This window comes from Falco punctatus, assembly GCF_963210335.1.
Source record: "Falco punctatus genome assembly, chromosome: 6".
Lineage (NCBI taxonomy): Eukaryota > Metazoa > Chordata > Aves > Falconiformes > Falconidae > Falco > Falco punctatus.
The window spans coordinates 91,594,170-91,610,428 of record NC_137585.1 but is presented as its reverse complement, the minus strand read 5'-3'; the positions used below and the strand labels follow the sequence as shown (position 1 = coordinate 91,610,428).

The 16,259-nt window shown below is 46.5% G+C and overlaps 1 protein-coding gene across 1 annotated transcript in view; it reads right to left on the bottom strand.

Moving 5' to 3' along the window:
- Positions 1-376: 376 nt before the first annotated feature.
- The window catches only part of SLC26A3 (solute carrier family 26 member 3), a 29,671-nt gene continuing 13,788 nt past the window's right edge, over positions 377-16,259 (bottom strand). Inside the window, exons 2-18 of the mRNA XM_080392770.1 lie at positions 15,600-15,739; positions 15,382-15,492; positions 15,137-15,294; positions 13,927-14,091; positions 13,097-13,249; positions 12,231-12,313; positions 11,123-11,270; positions 10,878-10,991; positions 10,687-10,764; positions 10,158-10,253; positions 9,083-9,189; positions 8,751-8,820; positions 8,570-8,662; positions 7,127-7,222; positions 6,264-6,497; positions 4,571-4,625; positions 377-4,080 (exon numbers count right to left, since the gene is read on the bottom strand). Of these exons, the coding sequence (XP_080248896.1) occupies positions 3,854-4,080; positions 4,571-4,625; positions 6,264-6,497; positions 7,127-7,222; positions 8,570-8,662; positions 8,751-8,820; positions 9,083-9,189; positions 10,158-10,253; positions 10,687-10,764; positions 10,878-10,991; positions 11,123-11,270; positions 12,231-12,313; positions 13,097-13,249; positions 13,927-14,091; positions 15,137-15,294; positions 15,382-15,492; positions 15,600-15,739 (2,128 nt within the window). The 3' untranslated portion in view covers positions 377-3,853. The remainder of the gene's footprint in view (positions 4,081-4,570; positions 4,626-6,263; positions 6,498-7,126; positions 7,223-8,569; positions 8,663-8,750; positions 8,821-9,082; positions 9,190-10,157; positions 10,254-10,686; positions 10,765-10,877; positions 10,992-11,122; positions 11,271-12,230; positions 12,314-13,096; positions 13,250-13,926; positions 14,092-15,136; positions 15,295-15,381; positions 15,493-15,599; positions 15,740-16,259) is intronic.

The window sequence follows — 16,259 nt, the reverse complement described above, 5'->3', positions numbered from 1 at the left end:
CCACCCCCCGCCTGGTGCCTGCGGAAAGCAGCCTGTAACATCTTGCTGCGATGGCCACCGAAGGCCATGTCTCCCTCGCCTCCCGCACCGCTTTGAGTCTGTGATCACCCACCGCAGAACCACAGCTTGTCAGTCGTCTGCAAATACACGCCTGTGTTTTCTGAATGCCCAACTTCTCTTACCTCAGTCTTCAAGCTTACCTCGTTCTTTCTGTGTTCAAAGCCTTCTCGCTTTAACGCCGTCTTCCAAGCTGGTGTTAAATCATTAAATTTAAATTGTAATTTAATTTAAAAAAATAAATCAAAAAAATAAATCATTAGCAGATTTAATCAAGTAACTCCAGATTTTTGGTGGGATTTTTGTTGTTTTTTTTAAAAGAAAATATTTAACAGAGTAGTTCTTCCTCCATTCTGGTGTTTACCTTTCAGAGCTCCTCGTTGTCACCTCCTCTTTCGCACAATCCTTCTATGCCCTTCAGTGCCTTTAGTCATCTCCTCTTCTCCAACGGCATTAAAAATCGCCCACATGGCATGGCAGGCTTTGCTCAGGTCCAGAGATGCGACATCTATGGCATTTCCCTTTGGGAGCTCAGTTTTCTAAATGTTACGTGTGTATATGTACCTTTTATAAAAGCAAATGGAATTTCTCCCCGCTTATTTTTGTCTGGTTTTCCTTCAAATTTTGTTTTCAAGTCCTGCATACTACGGAGATAAAACTCATACTATGATTATCCATATTTTCTGTTACAATATATAATAAATAATGTATTATTTCTATTGTTTTTTCTTCAAATTTTGTTTTCAAGCCCTGCCTACTATGGAGATAAAAATTTGCCCAGAAGACTTTCTCCCTCCCTTTGGCCCTTCTTTGATACAAGTCCAAATGCATGGTTCTGGTCACCCCAGCTTGGTTGAAAGTCAAAACTAGACTTGAAAACAAAAAACTCTTGTGATTTCAGACTGCTATTTCTTTTAGACTCCAAAGATGGCTCCATTTTCCTCTAGGCTGAAGATTTTCATACCTTCAGCAGTTGCTATGCTAAATTAAGAGCTCTGCCACTTTGGGCTGCGGCGTATGATAGCAAGGACTTTGCAAGGACGGTGAAGCAACGACGTTTACTGTTAGCTAGCCACAGCTTCCGTAAGGTTACGCACTGAACACGCGCTGCCAAAAGCTTTACCACTGGTCAAACTCCACTGTCCGCGCAACCAGCTGCTGCCCACCACAGGCTGCTCTCTGCTGTCCATGCTGTTTCATCATCCTCCAGAGGTCGGACCACACTCCTCCTTGTCTCTGCTTCATCCTCCCACACTCCCTCAAAGTTATTTAACCACTTTGCTGCAGGATCACAGCTGCACATCGTCATCAGTGTCAAACAACCCACTGTCTTGGCTCCCCTACATTGAGCGTGGGTTGGTTTTTTTTCTCTGAAATGCGTGTGCAGTTTATCTTCAAGCTGTAGACTTCCAGCAGGAGTTAATTGATGGTGGTTGTGCAGGCTTGGTTGTGCAGGCTGGAGTATTGGAGTGGACTCTTTAAAGTCCTCTGTGCACCCATCTAAGAGACCTGGGCAATCCAGCATGCCCGCCTGGCAGCTCCGCACCCACCACTCCCCCCAGCCGAGCTCAGGGGCCAGCACATCTGTCCGCTCGCTGCAGGACACAGGCTGGGTCTCACTGGTCGTGAGCCACCTCGATGGTGTATTGACAAATGCAGCGAGCAATGCAGAGTTAGTTACCAAAATCATTATTTAATAGTTCGCTATAAATGTATCTTCTCTTGTGCACTTTGTATCAGCCCAAACCAAATCAATGAGTCATGTCTGGATCTGAAAATGCTGCATCTTGCCGTAACAACGTTCATGTTTTACAGTAGATACGTTAGTCACTATGTATGCTGTGCTCATGGCAGGGACCTGCAAACAACTTCAGTAACTCGGTCTACTAGGTATCTTACAAACCATCAGGAAAACTTTATACAAGTTATATACAAGCTGAAGATAAAATATCACTCCCAACTATTATTTCTGTCTTATAAATTACAAGATTTCAAATATTTATATATTCTCTAGTAACTGTACAGGTTGTCTACAAACTCTCAGGATAATATAGATATATGTACAAGTATATGCAAATAGGGTTAACATTACCTGCTTCTTCAGCTCTGTGGGTAGGGTGTCAGCAAGGTATGAAATAAGAAAATCTGTGTGATTTTAGCCTCCATATATGTACATAAATACATTTCTATATTTACAGAGACGCATAAAGCCTAACAAGGCCATTCCAAAACTTGAAACATAACTACATGTAGTAAATGCTTCTTAAGGTGTTTAAAACTATCCTTCTGTCTTCATGCTCACACCTGCGTTCATCTTCTGTAAGTGACGTGGTGTTGCTGGAGGATATTATCTTTAGAAAATTAAGTCTAAAATTTTGTTTCTGCTGGAATCTGCATGAAATAAAAGGAAATAAATGTCACCCTCTGTAAGGAGCCCTCTGGTGAGTGATATGTAAGAATTTGCTCCTTTAAAGTGTTTGTGTGGGAAGGCTGTGGTCTGACATTTCCTCCTGATGGGATAGCTGTGTGCTGGATACTGCCCTTCTCTTTAAGTCCGTGACAAAAGCTGCGTGTCCCTGTCTTATCCCTGAGTCCAGACTCTTCTTCTCCCGAGACATTTAGATAAATGGGACTAATGCTGATGTCTCTGCCACACGGACACTCTAGCAGTGAGCTCATCGTGGGGGGACTGTGGCCAGGTGAGGAGGCCAGGTGAGAGCCTGGTGAGGTGGCCTTTGCCCACCTTCCCTCTGCAGACCCTCGGTGCACAGGACAAGGCTTGTGAGCCGAGCCCCAAGCCTCTTACTCTTCCTGTAAGGTTTGCCTGAGGTCAGATCCTATCAATAAGCTGGCTGGATGCTTTGTGCCCTGGGCTGACACAAGAGCTCAGGGATGAAGATGCTTTTCTTATCTGACCCAGTAGCTCCCCTGAGCAGCCTCTGGGGCTGTGCTGCTGGTGGTGGGAGTGCCGCTACCGCTACCGCTACCGGAGATGGGAATCTTACCGCGCAGTCCCGGCTGCGCAGTCCGTTGCTGGGGATGGTGATGTAGTGGTTGCCACTACCCTTCTCCTGCAACGAACGCAAGAATTTGTGGGTTAGCAAATGGATTGCTTCTTTTTTTTCTTTTATCCTTTTTTTTTTTTTACATTGACGAAGGTCTTGCTTTTTAAATCTCTGGAACACACCTGGGAATTTGACTGGGAAGGAGGGAAGCTTTCACTTGTCAGCCCTTTATGCCCCCTGCCAGGTCTCTGGGTCAGTGCAGAGGAGCTGGACCACTCCAGCTCAGTGGGACTAGACAGTTTCCAGGTGAGTAGCATTCTAGGTTTGGTACTTTTAAACAGATTTAACATACACAGGATCCTTTCTTGCTCTTGATTTAAGAACAATCCCAGAAAGGCCGTCGCCAAATGTGGCTGTACTAATTTATCTGCACTACCTTAGCGTTCCTTTTGAAGGCAGACAGTCCTGGGAAGCCTACATGCAAGCACATCAAGTCTGCCTTGCAAGAGCCGCTGCAGCGTACGCAGCAGTCCCTGCCGGATGGGTGACGACAGAGGACTGCTGACGGCTGAGCTGGGATTGTGCCCCACGCTGTGCTCTTCCCAGGGAGGTGGCTTCAAGCAATGTCCACAGCCAGGCCAGTCTCCAGTGGGAATTATTCACTGCTTTCACTAGTGGCTGGCTGGGCACCTGGACCAGGGGCCAGTCTTGCTCTCCGGATATATTGGAGACCAGCTGAGTTTTAGTCATTAACTTTTTGAATATAGAGATGGTGTAGGGCACATGGCTAGCTATGCAGGGCACTGCGGCACGCCTGCAAATAGTGTAAAGGCACTAAGGTAGCGAAGGATGAAAACTGTATGTAGTCTTACCTCCGTGAGCTTTAATTTGGGGGAGCTGGCTATGTCCTTCTTCAGCAAAATGTGTAAAACTGCATCATGAATGGTGAGGAAAAATATGGATGGCTTAATCTCCTCATCAAAAAATGCACATCTCTCCAGTTTTTCCAGGAATCCCTCTGTGGGGGAACAAAATGAAAGCACAGACTGACCTGCAGGCCTTGAGAAGGGAATCGTATATCCTGAGCATGTCCACTGAGTAAACACAGGATTTGCGGGTATCCTGCACTGTTCTATTTATTAGAGCAGATGGGTTCCTCTTTACTGATGTGGAGAGGGTGGAACATCGTCGGTACTGCCTCGCTCGATGCCAGGCAGAAGGGAATCTGAGCCCCGTTTCTTACTTAATGCCTAACCCAGGCTGCCCGATACCCCGGAGCTGTACAGCACAGCGGTGGCCACAGGTAAAACGAGCCGTCACACGTGGTCCCAGCCTGCTGGGACAGCGTGGGAGGGGTGACACCTCCGCTCAGCTGGGTCTGCTCGCTGTACAGCGCTGGAAGGTGTAACTGGGGTGATCCTCTGCAGCTGTGCTCAGTGGTAGACAGGGAAGGGCGGTGGGATGAGGCATCCATGGCGATGCCGGTGGAAAGGCAAGTACTTACTCACCATGTGCCCCTGCAATGTAAATGTCAATGTCGATCCGGACAAATTCTTTCAAAGTCTGTTAAACCAGAAGGAGGCACCATTTAGATACTGCTCTTTTTACTGATATCAGCCATTATGGTGATCAGCCACAGCAAATATACAAACCACTTTCAGATATTTGAGCTGTACGATGGTAAGCAGCTCTAAACTGCTGCACCAAGAGGCAGGACAGTCTCTTCACAGGGCTGCTGACAGGGACGGCCAGTCCTTTTGAAAAGGGGCCATAGTCCATACTGATAAAGGTGATCTTTCATCAATTGTATGGCTTTATTGTACCTACTCGACACATGATGAAACTAGGACTCCAAAATTTTCTGGAGAGATTTTTATAACTGGGAATTTGAGCAGAACTACAGTTCCCACTGATGTGGCAGGTGTTTACTTCCAGTGGAAATAAATTTACACACCCTATGTGGTTATAGATAGTTAACTTTAGCTACTGCTGTTTGAAAATATTGTTCTTAGTGCTTTGTTCAAGGTCGTCCAGGGAAGTGAGAGCAGGAGCAGAAATGAAACTCCAATGCTCCAACTCCCAGCCAAGTGTTTAAAGCTGTATTTCATAGGTACATTTCTGTAAAGCTTCCCAAAATCTTAGCAGGTGCAGAAAGGGTGCCACAGTCAACACTCTAATTCCAAGAAAATTCAGATTTATTATTTAATCCATTTCCTAAACATTTTCTATGGAAAATGTACATTAAATATTCACATAAACTCAAAGGTTGCCACTGACTTTCCAATCCATAGAGGGATGTCTTCCTTTAAAAACAGGCTAGAAACACAGAATAGACTCAGGACGGTTTGGGTTGAAAGCAGCCTTAAATATCATCTTAGTCCACCCCCCCTGCCGTGGGCAGGGACACCTGCCACCAGACCAGGTTGCTGCAAGGCCCATCCAGCCTGGCCTGGAACACTGCCAGGGATGGGGCAGCCACAGCTGCTCTGGGCAGCCTGTGCCAGGGGCTCACCTCCCAATCTAAATCTACCCTCATTCAGTTTAAACCCATTGCCCCTTGTCCTGTCACTACAGGCCTTGTCTCTCTCCATCTTTCTCATAAAACCCCTTTAAGTGTGGAAAGGCCACAAACAAGGTCTCCCCGGAGCCTTCTCTTCTCCAGGCTGAACAACCCCAACTCTCTCAGCCTTTTCTCGTAGGAGAGCTGTTCCATCCCTCTGATCATTTTTGTGCCCTTCCTCTGGACCCTCTCCAACAGGTCCATGTTGCTCCTGTGCTGGGGCCCTAGAGCTGGACACAGCACTGCAGGTGGGTCTCATTAGAGCCGAGTAGAGGGAGACAACCATCTCCCGCAACCCGCTGGCCACGCTTCTTTTGAGTAGCCCAGGGTACCACTGGCTTTCTGGGCTGTGAGCACACGTTGCTAGCTCATGTCCAATTTTTCATCCACCAGTACCCCCAAGTCTTTCTCTTCAGGGCTGCTTTCAATTCCTTCATCCCCCAACCATGGGGGTTGCCCCAACTCGGGTGCAGGACTTTGCGTATGACCTTGTTGAACTTCATGAAGTTCACATTGTCCCACTCCTCAAGCCTGTCAAGGTCTCACCGGGTGCCATCCCTTCCCTCAAGCATATCTCAAGTATAATTGCAGTCATATGTTTTTCTTTCATATAATCAACTTGTCTTGTGAATTACAATTACCTTTTGGAGGACTCTCATGGCAGAAAAATCAAGGAAGGACACGGATGAGAAATCCAGAATGATGCTGTGGATGTCGACGCGGGGCACGGTGATGCCAGGGGGGAGGTCACCACCCCAGTTGATCTGAACGGGCAAATCTGTCATGTTGGTGGGCTGGTCCAGCTCCTCTATCCTGTTGTTGTCTAATTCTTCATCTGACTCATGTGCATGGTTAGCCATGCAAATCAAGCCTTTCTGTGTTGACAGAGAAAAGTGTCGTCATTAATACTTCCTTTTAAGACCAGCCAGGGTAGTAGTGCATCTTACACAAGGGCAAGAGCAGTAGCAATGCAAAGCTGATCCTCCTATGAGATGGAGCAGGACCCATGTGCACTTTACGCTAGAAAAAGTTCTATCCTTTGTCTGGAGGAGTCTGGAAATGTTGGCTTTCCTCTCATCAGTCATTTAATCATTATCATAATCAGTTAATGATGGCTTGCTATTATTCCCTGAAGTCAATTGTCTGATATGCTTTAATTCAGTAATTTTGGAACAAGTCGACAAAAAGCATGCAGGATTTGTGCTGGGAGAAACCCAGCTTTATCCTACCATTAATGTAGCACGAACATCACCTCTGTGGGATCTGATTCTGCCATTTGATGCCAAACAAAACTCCAGTGGACACATACAAGCTCTGCTCATGGTAAAGCTGTAAGTCTCTAACTGTGAGAGCCATTTAAAATCTTATTTTTGAAATGCGTTTATGTCATGCAGTGGCAACTTGGAGAACAGCATATCTAATTAGGAGAGGAGGCACTTCTCTGCCATGTCAAGCCAGGGAGCTGGTTGCTTAACTGCCCCCCAGATGGAGTTGCCTTACATACGGGTGTCACTTGCAGCTCTCCTTTCTTCAGCATCTTTCTGATCTTCCTCAGAGCTTTATTGCGTTTCCTCAGGACTCTCAGCGGGTTGAAGCCAACCTGCAGAAACGGCACTTTGAATAATTAAAAGAACCCAAACAATGGCACCAGGAGAAGGACACAACATCGTACGTGGCTTTTCTTTACAATCATGACGAGCATAGTTTGGACCTAATGTTGCCTACTACTTTTCATCAGTTCAAACAAGGCTCTTTGTCTTGGTTGGAAAGATGTCTACAGGTATGACTGCGAACCAGGCAGGCCCATCTGTACTAGCTTTACAACACCAGCATGGACAGCATTACCGCAGTGACAATGCTGTGGCACAGGCCAGTAACTCCAGCAGGCTGGTGCAGTGCTGGCTGGCCCAGAGTGTGTCCTACTCGACTTCGTAATGGAGACGGCCACCCAGATGGCCGAGATCGGAGAGCTTACAGGTCGTATCTGCTCCGTGGCACCTGACTGCAGCATGGGTTGTGTACCCATCCTTTTTTATTTTCTGGAAGAAGAAAAAAAGTTGATCATGCTGGCTGCATATGTCTCCTGAACTTCCTAGCTGGTTTTAACAAAATTAGACGTCAGATCAGGTGAATTAGGCTAATAAGGGTTATGAAAACACTAAATTCCTGCAAGTCTCCTGCCTCATCAATCTAGTGGGTGGAGGCAGGAGGTGTTAGAAGTACTCATATTTGTAAAGAAAGAGAGTGGTGTGAGCATCTGCGCTCACAGGGAAAACCCTTCAGGCTCTTCCGAGGTGAAAGCCAAGCACACGGAGACCCGACTGTCTCGGATTCCCTCGTTCCTCTGCCAGTTTCAGTCCCTCCTGTGAAGAATGAACTACTCGTTACCCATGCTCATGGTAGCCACTGCTTATCGACTCCCTGCTAAGAGCAGCAGGAAGGGGAGGTTATGAGGGCACCTTTGGTTCAGCCTAGGGATGGGGGGCCCTCTGGCATGGTGCGGGCTCAAGGGTCCCGGCTGGCTGTGCTGTTCACAGAAAGATTGGCTGCCTTCACCCTGTTTGTCATGGAAGACATGAAGACATCTTTGATAGTGTGATTTCATTCAACTTTTCTTCTGACTGTTGTGGTTACGGTCTTTGCAGCGAGATGAGTAAACTAGCATTTATTGGGTATAAATAATAGAAATGCTAATAAAATAATGTCCCTTCTAAAGGACTTAAAATGTGTATATAAGTTGTTATGATATAAGTTCAGCATGAATCAGGCTGTTCTCTTGCTTAAGTACACATGGGATTACAGGAGTGGCAACAATATTTGAATAATTCATGAAAATTTCATCTTTGAACTGTGGACTGACTGTATATATAGTAATTACTGGGAAATTGTATTCACCTTAATGTGTTGTGCAATTTATATTTTCAGAACGACAGCCCCAGACACTTACAGCGGTGATGAGTTTCTCTCTGAAGAATTCAATATTAGCGAAGAAGATAGGAGACGAGCACCTGAAAATCTTCACTCCCTCTGGCTCATAGATCTGTACAATGAAGCAAAAGCATCAGTAACAACATCTGCTGTAGAAACACAAACGCAACAGATAATAGAAGAAACTTGACATTTCTTACATCGATGTAATCCTTCCTGTTTCTGTAGATGTTACTTCTCCCAACGTTGGCCAAAAGGGTGCAGCTTGGACTGTGAACAAACACACACACACAATTATTTGTACTCTATACTGAAGCCTGGTGGAAGGGAAGGATCAGAGAAAGCAACTTCAGCTGCAGTGTGAGGCTGAAGTGGGACCCCACATCCAAGGGTTTGTGCCTGGAAACTGATTTTCCATGCACAGTCGTTGGACAGTCGGAGGCACGTGACTATAGGCCTTCTCTGTACAGGGGGAGTTAGTTTATAACAGAAGGAAAAAAGATATTTTTAACCACATCCAACAAGTACTCACAGCTGGGAGCGGATCACCACGGTCAGCAGCTGGAACGCCACGGCGGTTGCAAGCCCGATATCCAGGCCAAGAAAAACGGCAGCTAAGAAAGTCACCACCCATATAACCTGTAACGAGCAGGTGGGTGGCAGCAGTTATGAGCATGTCGAGGACCTGGGTCAGGAGCACAGTGTGGGAGCAGCAACAGATCTCAGGTCTGGTCCGGGCTGTCCACCTGCCTTTGGTGAGGGGCTTTGTGTTTCCTAAAGTATTTTCTTGTAACACGGGGTCAGACTCAATGACTGGCACCAGGGGGTGTTTCTAGGGGTGACAATTCCTACACAATCAAGGCTTAGAACCACAGAGGTGTGGATCTTCTATAGGTGGTTCACTAAATACTCAAAAATCCAGCAGAAAGGCAAGGTTACAAGTAAATCAGGATCCTGGTAAAGCTGAGAGAAGTAAATGTGCAAATGTAGGTGCTGTGAATGTACATGACTGATAAGCACAAATGACTAGATAATACTGAACATTTTTTAACCACAGATCTCAAAGCATTTTTGTGTGGTAAATAACGGCTAGCTGGGAAAACTGAGGCCTGGAACCATTTGGGAACACAACAAACTGGCTGGTGAGAAGGGCAGGAGCCTAAATTTTCTGAGTATTAGAAGTACGCGGTCCTGCCCTCCAGCCACAAGCTTTACCATTTGGAGTAAACCCTTCAAGCCATGGTCGTCACTTGTTTTTTGCTGTGTAACTTCCATCTAACAGGCTGCGTGAGAATGTGAACGCATGGCCAACACAGTAAGTATTCAGACATTTTCTGTAACTGCCTTCTATATTTGATTTTATGTAATGAAATATATTTTAATATATTCTGATGAAATGGATGAACGTGAAGTTAGGTGAGAGAATCAACTCAAAATAGGTGGGACAAAAGGTAAAACACAAGCAAGGGCTATACAAGCAAAAAAAGGCACTCCACTATTGTACTTTCTGTTCAGTGAAGGCAGGTATAACAAAGGAACGACCTGTAAGAAATTTGCATAATAGATGACTTTTTCCAGTGTGCTTCATTCCTGAATGCTCAACTTACACAGTCATACTTGTCCTTCCTCCACAGGATGCCTACTTCCTTGAACTGCATGAGCATGCCTTTCAAGTTACCAAGAGCCAGAGATGCAAGGACTGACTGTTAAAAAGACAAAAATACACGTTGGATTTTAAAGCAAACAAAGAAAACGTTGAACGTTGAGGCTTAAGTAAAAAAAAGGTCATACAAATAGGGTCAAAGTGCAGCTGAAAGGCCAGGGAACTCCTCCTGGTGTATGGCTGCCCTGGAACCCCCCCAGCTGTGGTGCAGTGCAGGTATCTGACTTGAGGTTGCAAATCCCACTTGTTTTGGGCACCTAAAAGCTGGTGCTGTAATGTTTGGTGTTTGGGCACTTGCATTCCCTTTGAGGGACCAGGTGTAGTGGTCCTCTCTGTCATGATCTGAGAAGAAGAACCAAGCTATGCAAAACCCTGTTTGGCTCCCACTGAAGCCTATGAACACTCCCAGTGACTCCCAGAACAGTCCTGTCTCCAGCAAGCAGGAGGAAGCACGGGGTGAAACTGGTGAATACCTTCTGTAATGGTGCCAGGAGAAATCCAATGGCCAAGATCACAATCAAGACGATGACAGCTGAGATAATACCAGCAATCTGCATGAGAGAACAATTCCACCGTAAGTAATTATCTGCAGGCATTATGGTCAGCTAGGAAAAAGGGGAGCTTTCCTGCATTAAATGCCATCATAATCTGTTGTCTTCTATACCTGTGTTTTGCCTCCTGTGCTCTCCTGCACCCCTGATCTCGACAGAGCAGTGCTGGAGGCAAATCCTTTGAATGAACCACCAACTATATTACCCAGCCCAAAGGCAATCAGTTCCTGAAATAAAAACAAAAGAGATTGTTCTTAAAAGCTGTTTCATGACTGTTATTCACAAGGCAAAGCATTCCAGAAATGACTTATTTCCCATTGACAAACACACGATATTGATTTATGTGTGGTTTGCCTACCTGGTTGCCATCTACTGGGTAGTCATGCTTGATGGAATACACTTTAGCCACGGAGAAGGCTACTGCAAACCCAACAATTGCGATGGAAATGCTGTCGCCAATACATTTTTGGAGGACACCTACATCGGGTGCAACAGGCTCTTGAAATCTGAAAAACAAAAAGCTCTGCTCGTAAAGGATACGCCTAAGGAGACCAGCTGTCAAGCAAGGGAGCGAGGCAGCGGTCCACCTCAGACGGAGCACTTTGGAGACATGCGACACAGAATTGCAGGTCTGAATTCTATAGAACTCTGGGGAATCCTTACTCAGGACAGGGACTCTGGCCACATTTGGCTCAGCTTGTGTCTCGTTTACTGGGCCAGGACCAGCGACAGCTTATTTTGTGTGAGGTGCGCGCACAGTTCTGCATTCTAGCTGGACATGTCAGATCTCACACAGCGCTGAGGCCCTTGCACAGGCAATGCGCACACAGAAGGATTTCACTTAATTACGACCAAAAAAAATAATCCCCGTGTGACTCATTGAAGCACTTTAGACACCTAAGCAAATATTTAGTAAGTCCAGTAATATGGCATAGCTGGATGTACTTTCTATATGGATATATACTCTATATGTGGATGTAGTCTCTATATGGATGTGCTTCTGGAGGAGCAGACGTTGAGGCCTCTGGGGGTTGATGGTGCCTGGGGAGATGCTGGTGGCCAGTCATGGGACCAGGCAGGAGTACTGTGCAGTGTCCTGGTGGCCTCCCAGAGCTGGTGGTGGCTGCTGAACTGTGCACGTACTTCAGGGAAAACTGAGGGGTTCAGGACTGAGTAGCTCACTAAAAGGGACAAGCATCAACCTCCTGCTCAACAGCGGTCTTAGAAAATGAAGCATGCAATTATTTCATGTCGCAGTGTATTCTTTGTTGAGTAGATGTGCTCTAGTGAGTAACTTTTATCTGTTGAAAGTGTTTCCTTATATTGTTGAGAGCAAAATGTTTATTTACCTACTGAAAGAAAATGAAGCCAGTTATTTTAATCAGAATCGTAGCTGAACTGATTTAACACTGACAAACTAGAGACAACGTTTTGCTCCACTGGCGAATTTTGAGTAAATCACTTACCCGTCTTCAAGTTTTCCGACGACAGCTACGTTAAATTTTTCTTCAAAATTAACAAAATAGGAAATCAGTGCTGCTAAGACTGTCTGAAAGGTAAAAATCCCCATCTCCATTAGGTACATTCCAGCCAGAGTGTGAAGAAACTGTTAAACCCCATTACCTTCCCCCTCCCAGGCACCCTCCAGTCTCATCACTAGCGACAGAATTATGCCCAGAGTCTGCACAACTCTTCGCTGTCCAGATGTCATTCCTGAACCACCTTACGGGCGCGGGTTTAATTCATAAATCACACAGAGCATATATCAGAATATCTCACTAACAACAGAGAACATCCCACCCAACAAACCAGGTGTTTTCTAACAAGGTGCTGTAATAACTCCGGGGGAAAACAAGCGCTACTTGCATCTACAGCAACATCCTCCAGGGCTTTAGGAGCTTGCTGCCCCTGTGAGAGGCTGCCCCCACCCCACGGCTGGTCAGGGCAGGCAAAACTCTCTGCTGCTGGAGGGCAAAACTGGTTTGTGCTTGGCCATGGATGGCCAGGACTTCAGTGGCTGGTGTGGTTCAGAGAGAGCCCAGCTGTGGGACTGCAGCTGGCTGGTGTCACAGGCAGTTTCATCCAAGGGAAAAACTCATATAACATCTTACTCACTACAGATGTATTCAGCCGAGAACAGCTAAGCAGGGTAAAACTTTTTAGCAGAGGTAAAACATCTCACAATAGCCCGTGAGTGTTGCCAATTCTTCCTTATGGGTAAAATGATAACCCAACTTTTAATGCAGAACAGGAGAAGAAATAGTTAAAACTCTGCTTCCCATATCACTATAGTGGTGGAGCCATTGCGAAATCAAAGGCAAGTGACCATTACCACAAGGAGTTCGATCGGGATGGGAGTTGGTAACTTTGCTTTGTATCGATCATTCATTTCCTTCACCACAAACACGATAAGTAAGACAACAAGGGATGTGACTAGGTCAGCGACGTTTGTTTTTGTGATCTGGCTGAAAACGCTCTCCAGAGTCTGCAAAATCAGGAAGAAACGTGGGGTGTTTTAGAAATAGTGTCCTGGCACAGTACCGTTATCCCTTCCAGAAGAGCCCGTATTGCTCTGAGGATTGCAGCAGTTGGGATTTATTCCCTGTGGCACGGTGTGGACTGCAAGCCCCAGAAAATGTGCGTGTGCACTGTCCAAATGACGAAAGCGTCTGTGAAAGACCCTTCCCACTGCCTCTTGTCCTTCTCCTCCTGGCACCCCCCGAGGGAGGATCGGAGCAACACACACGTGCACGATAGGAAACGTGAGCAATGGAATTACTGAGCAGGTGCCTCTCTCCGCTCCCCCTTCCCTGTCTTTCTTCCTTTGTCATCCAACAGCCCTCACAGTCATATCCAAATTTAACATCTGTAATACCAGCCTAGTAAAAGTGAATAATTAAATGCTTGAGGCAAAGCTGAACACAATTAAAATACACCAACACGCAATAGAAAATATTATCTAAGTAGCCCAAGGGGTGTAACTTGGTGTTTGGCAATAAATTTAAAGATTGGTCATATGCTAATAACACATCCTCTGTATTTTTCTCTTGTGTTTCCTCCTGCTTGGCTGTTTTTATGCTGAGTTCTCTTATTACTGCCTTGCAGTCAGATATACATCCCAGGTTTCAACAGCATTAGCAAATAATGAACACTTTCACTCACGTAGATGATGCCAAATGGTACATTAAATCCAGGGACAGGTAGCTGAAGCATGAATTTCAGCTGAGACACCACCACATGGATAGCTGCAGCAGTTGTGAAACCACTGATTAACGATTGTGATAGATAAATAACGATGAATCCAAACTGGAGGATTCCCAGGAGCAACTGAAATGCAAAATGACCATACATCAGTGGGATTTCCTTGTGCTTTTAAGCAATCTCTGTGACAAAGAGAACCGTGTTTAATGGAAACAAAGATTTTCACCTAATCCCATATGTCCAGGGGTTAAGGATGATCCAGATGATAGTGTCATCAGATTTGCAATCAAAGTTGAAATTTAGCAACAGGGAGCATAACGCTAGTAAGAGTAATCACTAGAGCAGTTAAAACCTATTATTTTTATTTTATAGCTAAAATAAACCTCCTTAGTGTAGAGGACTGAAGGCGGTGGGCTGATCAGCATTGATAACATGCAGCTGTGGGCTTGCCCCAGAGGCAGTGGGTTGATTGACATGGATGATGTGCAGCTGTAGCTCGCTCCTGCGAAGTGGTTAAACAGCCCTGAGGAGCGTGGGAGAGGGGGTTGGGTGGAGGAGGGGTGGTCTGACCTGACCTCTGGAGGAAGGAGAAATGGCATGGGCAGTAGAATCTTACAGATGGTAAAAGCCTTGTTGCAGCCTGCTAGTTTGTTTGTGCTGCAATGCCTTAGTGTCAGGGTTTTTGGTACCAATATTTTCACATGGTACCAGTGTTTCATGAAGCACAAATGTTACATGTTAGGAAGGAAGAAACTGTAGGAAGTAAGGATAATTTTTTTGTTGTTGTTGAAAGGACAAATCCAAATTCTTTGGCATTTATGAGACAGAGCTTTTATTCCTTTTGGTGCGTCTGCATCACTCGCATTACTCTCGCAAATATATTTTTTTCCTATGCAGCAGCTTTGGGTTTGCTGGTGGGGGGGCAGCTGCGTGGGCTGTAGATGCGGGTCTGGTCAAACCCAGGATTTTGCAGCATGGGTCAGTGCCTGGTCACTGCAGGGGGGCAGATGCCTCCTAACCAGTGGGCCAAGGTCAGTTACGTGGGAAGGGGCAGAGAATCACTTTGGTGACCATGCCAAGCAGAAACCGAAGAGGAAGGTCAGTCTGCCCTCCACCTGTTCATACACGTGTATACAGACGTGTGTGGGCACACACACCTCTGCTCACCAACCTGAAAAACCCCAGAAAGGACGGTTACAGACGCAGCCACCATCACCCTCTCTTCGTTTATTGCCGAGAGATTCGTGGAAGTGCCGTTTGCAGCGCTGTCGTCGGGGACCAGCCTGGTGACGGCTCCCCCCACCATCAGGCTTAGGACGGGGAAGGGACCTGAGCAGCACAAGGCGTTCGTTAGAGACCCGAAGGGGCAGCGCGTACCTCAGCCGTGAGGAGGGTGGGCGGCGTGCCTGAACTCACCCACTGATATATGTCTGGATGTGCCAAAGATAAAATAGACCAGGACAGGGAAAAACGCCGCGTAGAGTCCGTAACCAGGGGGGACATTGACCAGCAAAGCAAAGGCGAGACCTGTGGGGACAGAGGGCCGGGGGAGGTGGCGTGCGTTGCAGGTGGGAGCGGCAGGGCCTTCGCCCCTGGCCCAGCAGGCCGCGGCAGGGCACGTTTCCCGCAGGTACCTTGCAGGACAGCCACGAGGCCCGTGTTGATGCCGGAGACTATGTCACTCAGGATCCACTCCCTGAAGCGGTATGCTGGCAGCCATGAGGCGATGGGAAAAAAACCCAAGGCAATTTTTTTGACCCTTTGTGGGGAGCAGCTGTAAAGACACAAAGAGGACAGAGCTCTGTCGGTAAACGGGTCGGCTGAGTCACAGCCTGTTTACAGAGGGGAAATGAAGGGGGGGAGGATTCGGGTACAGGCTGCCAGAGGTCAAAATCTCACCCAAACACAGCCCTGATCAACTTCCTCTGCTAGCTGTGCTTCAAGGAGGACCTGATGGCCTCCAGAGGTCCCTTCCAACCAAAATTTTCAAAGAATAGTTTGGTTTGGAAGGGAACTTTAAACATCATTTAGTCCAACCCCCCTACAATAAGCAGGGGCATCTTCAACTAGGTCAGGTTGCTCAGAGCCCCGTCCAAACTGACCTTGAATGTTCCCAGGGATGGGCATCTACCATCCCTCTGGGCAACCTGTTCCAGTGTTTCACCACCCTCAGCGTAAAAAAAATTCTTCCCAATATCTAGCTGAATGCAGGCTCTTCTAGTTTAGAACCATTACCCTTTGTCCTATCGCAACATGCCCTACTAGAAAGTCTCTCTCCATCTTTCTTATAAGCC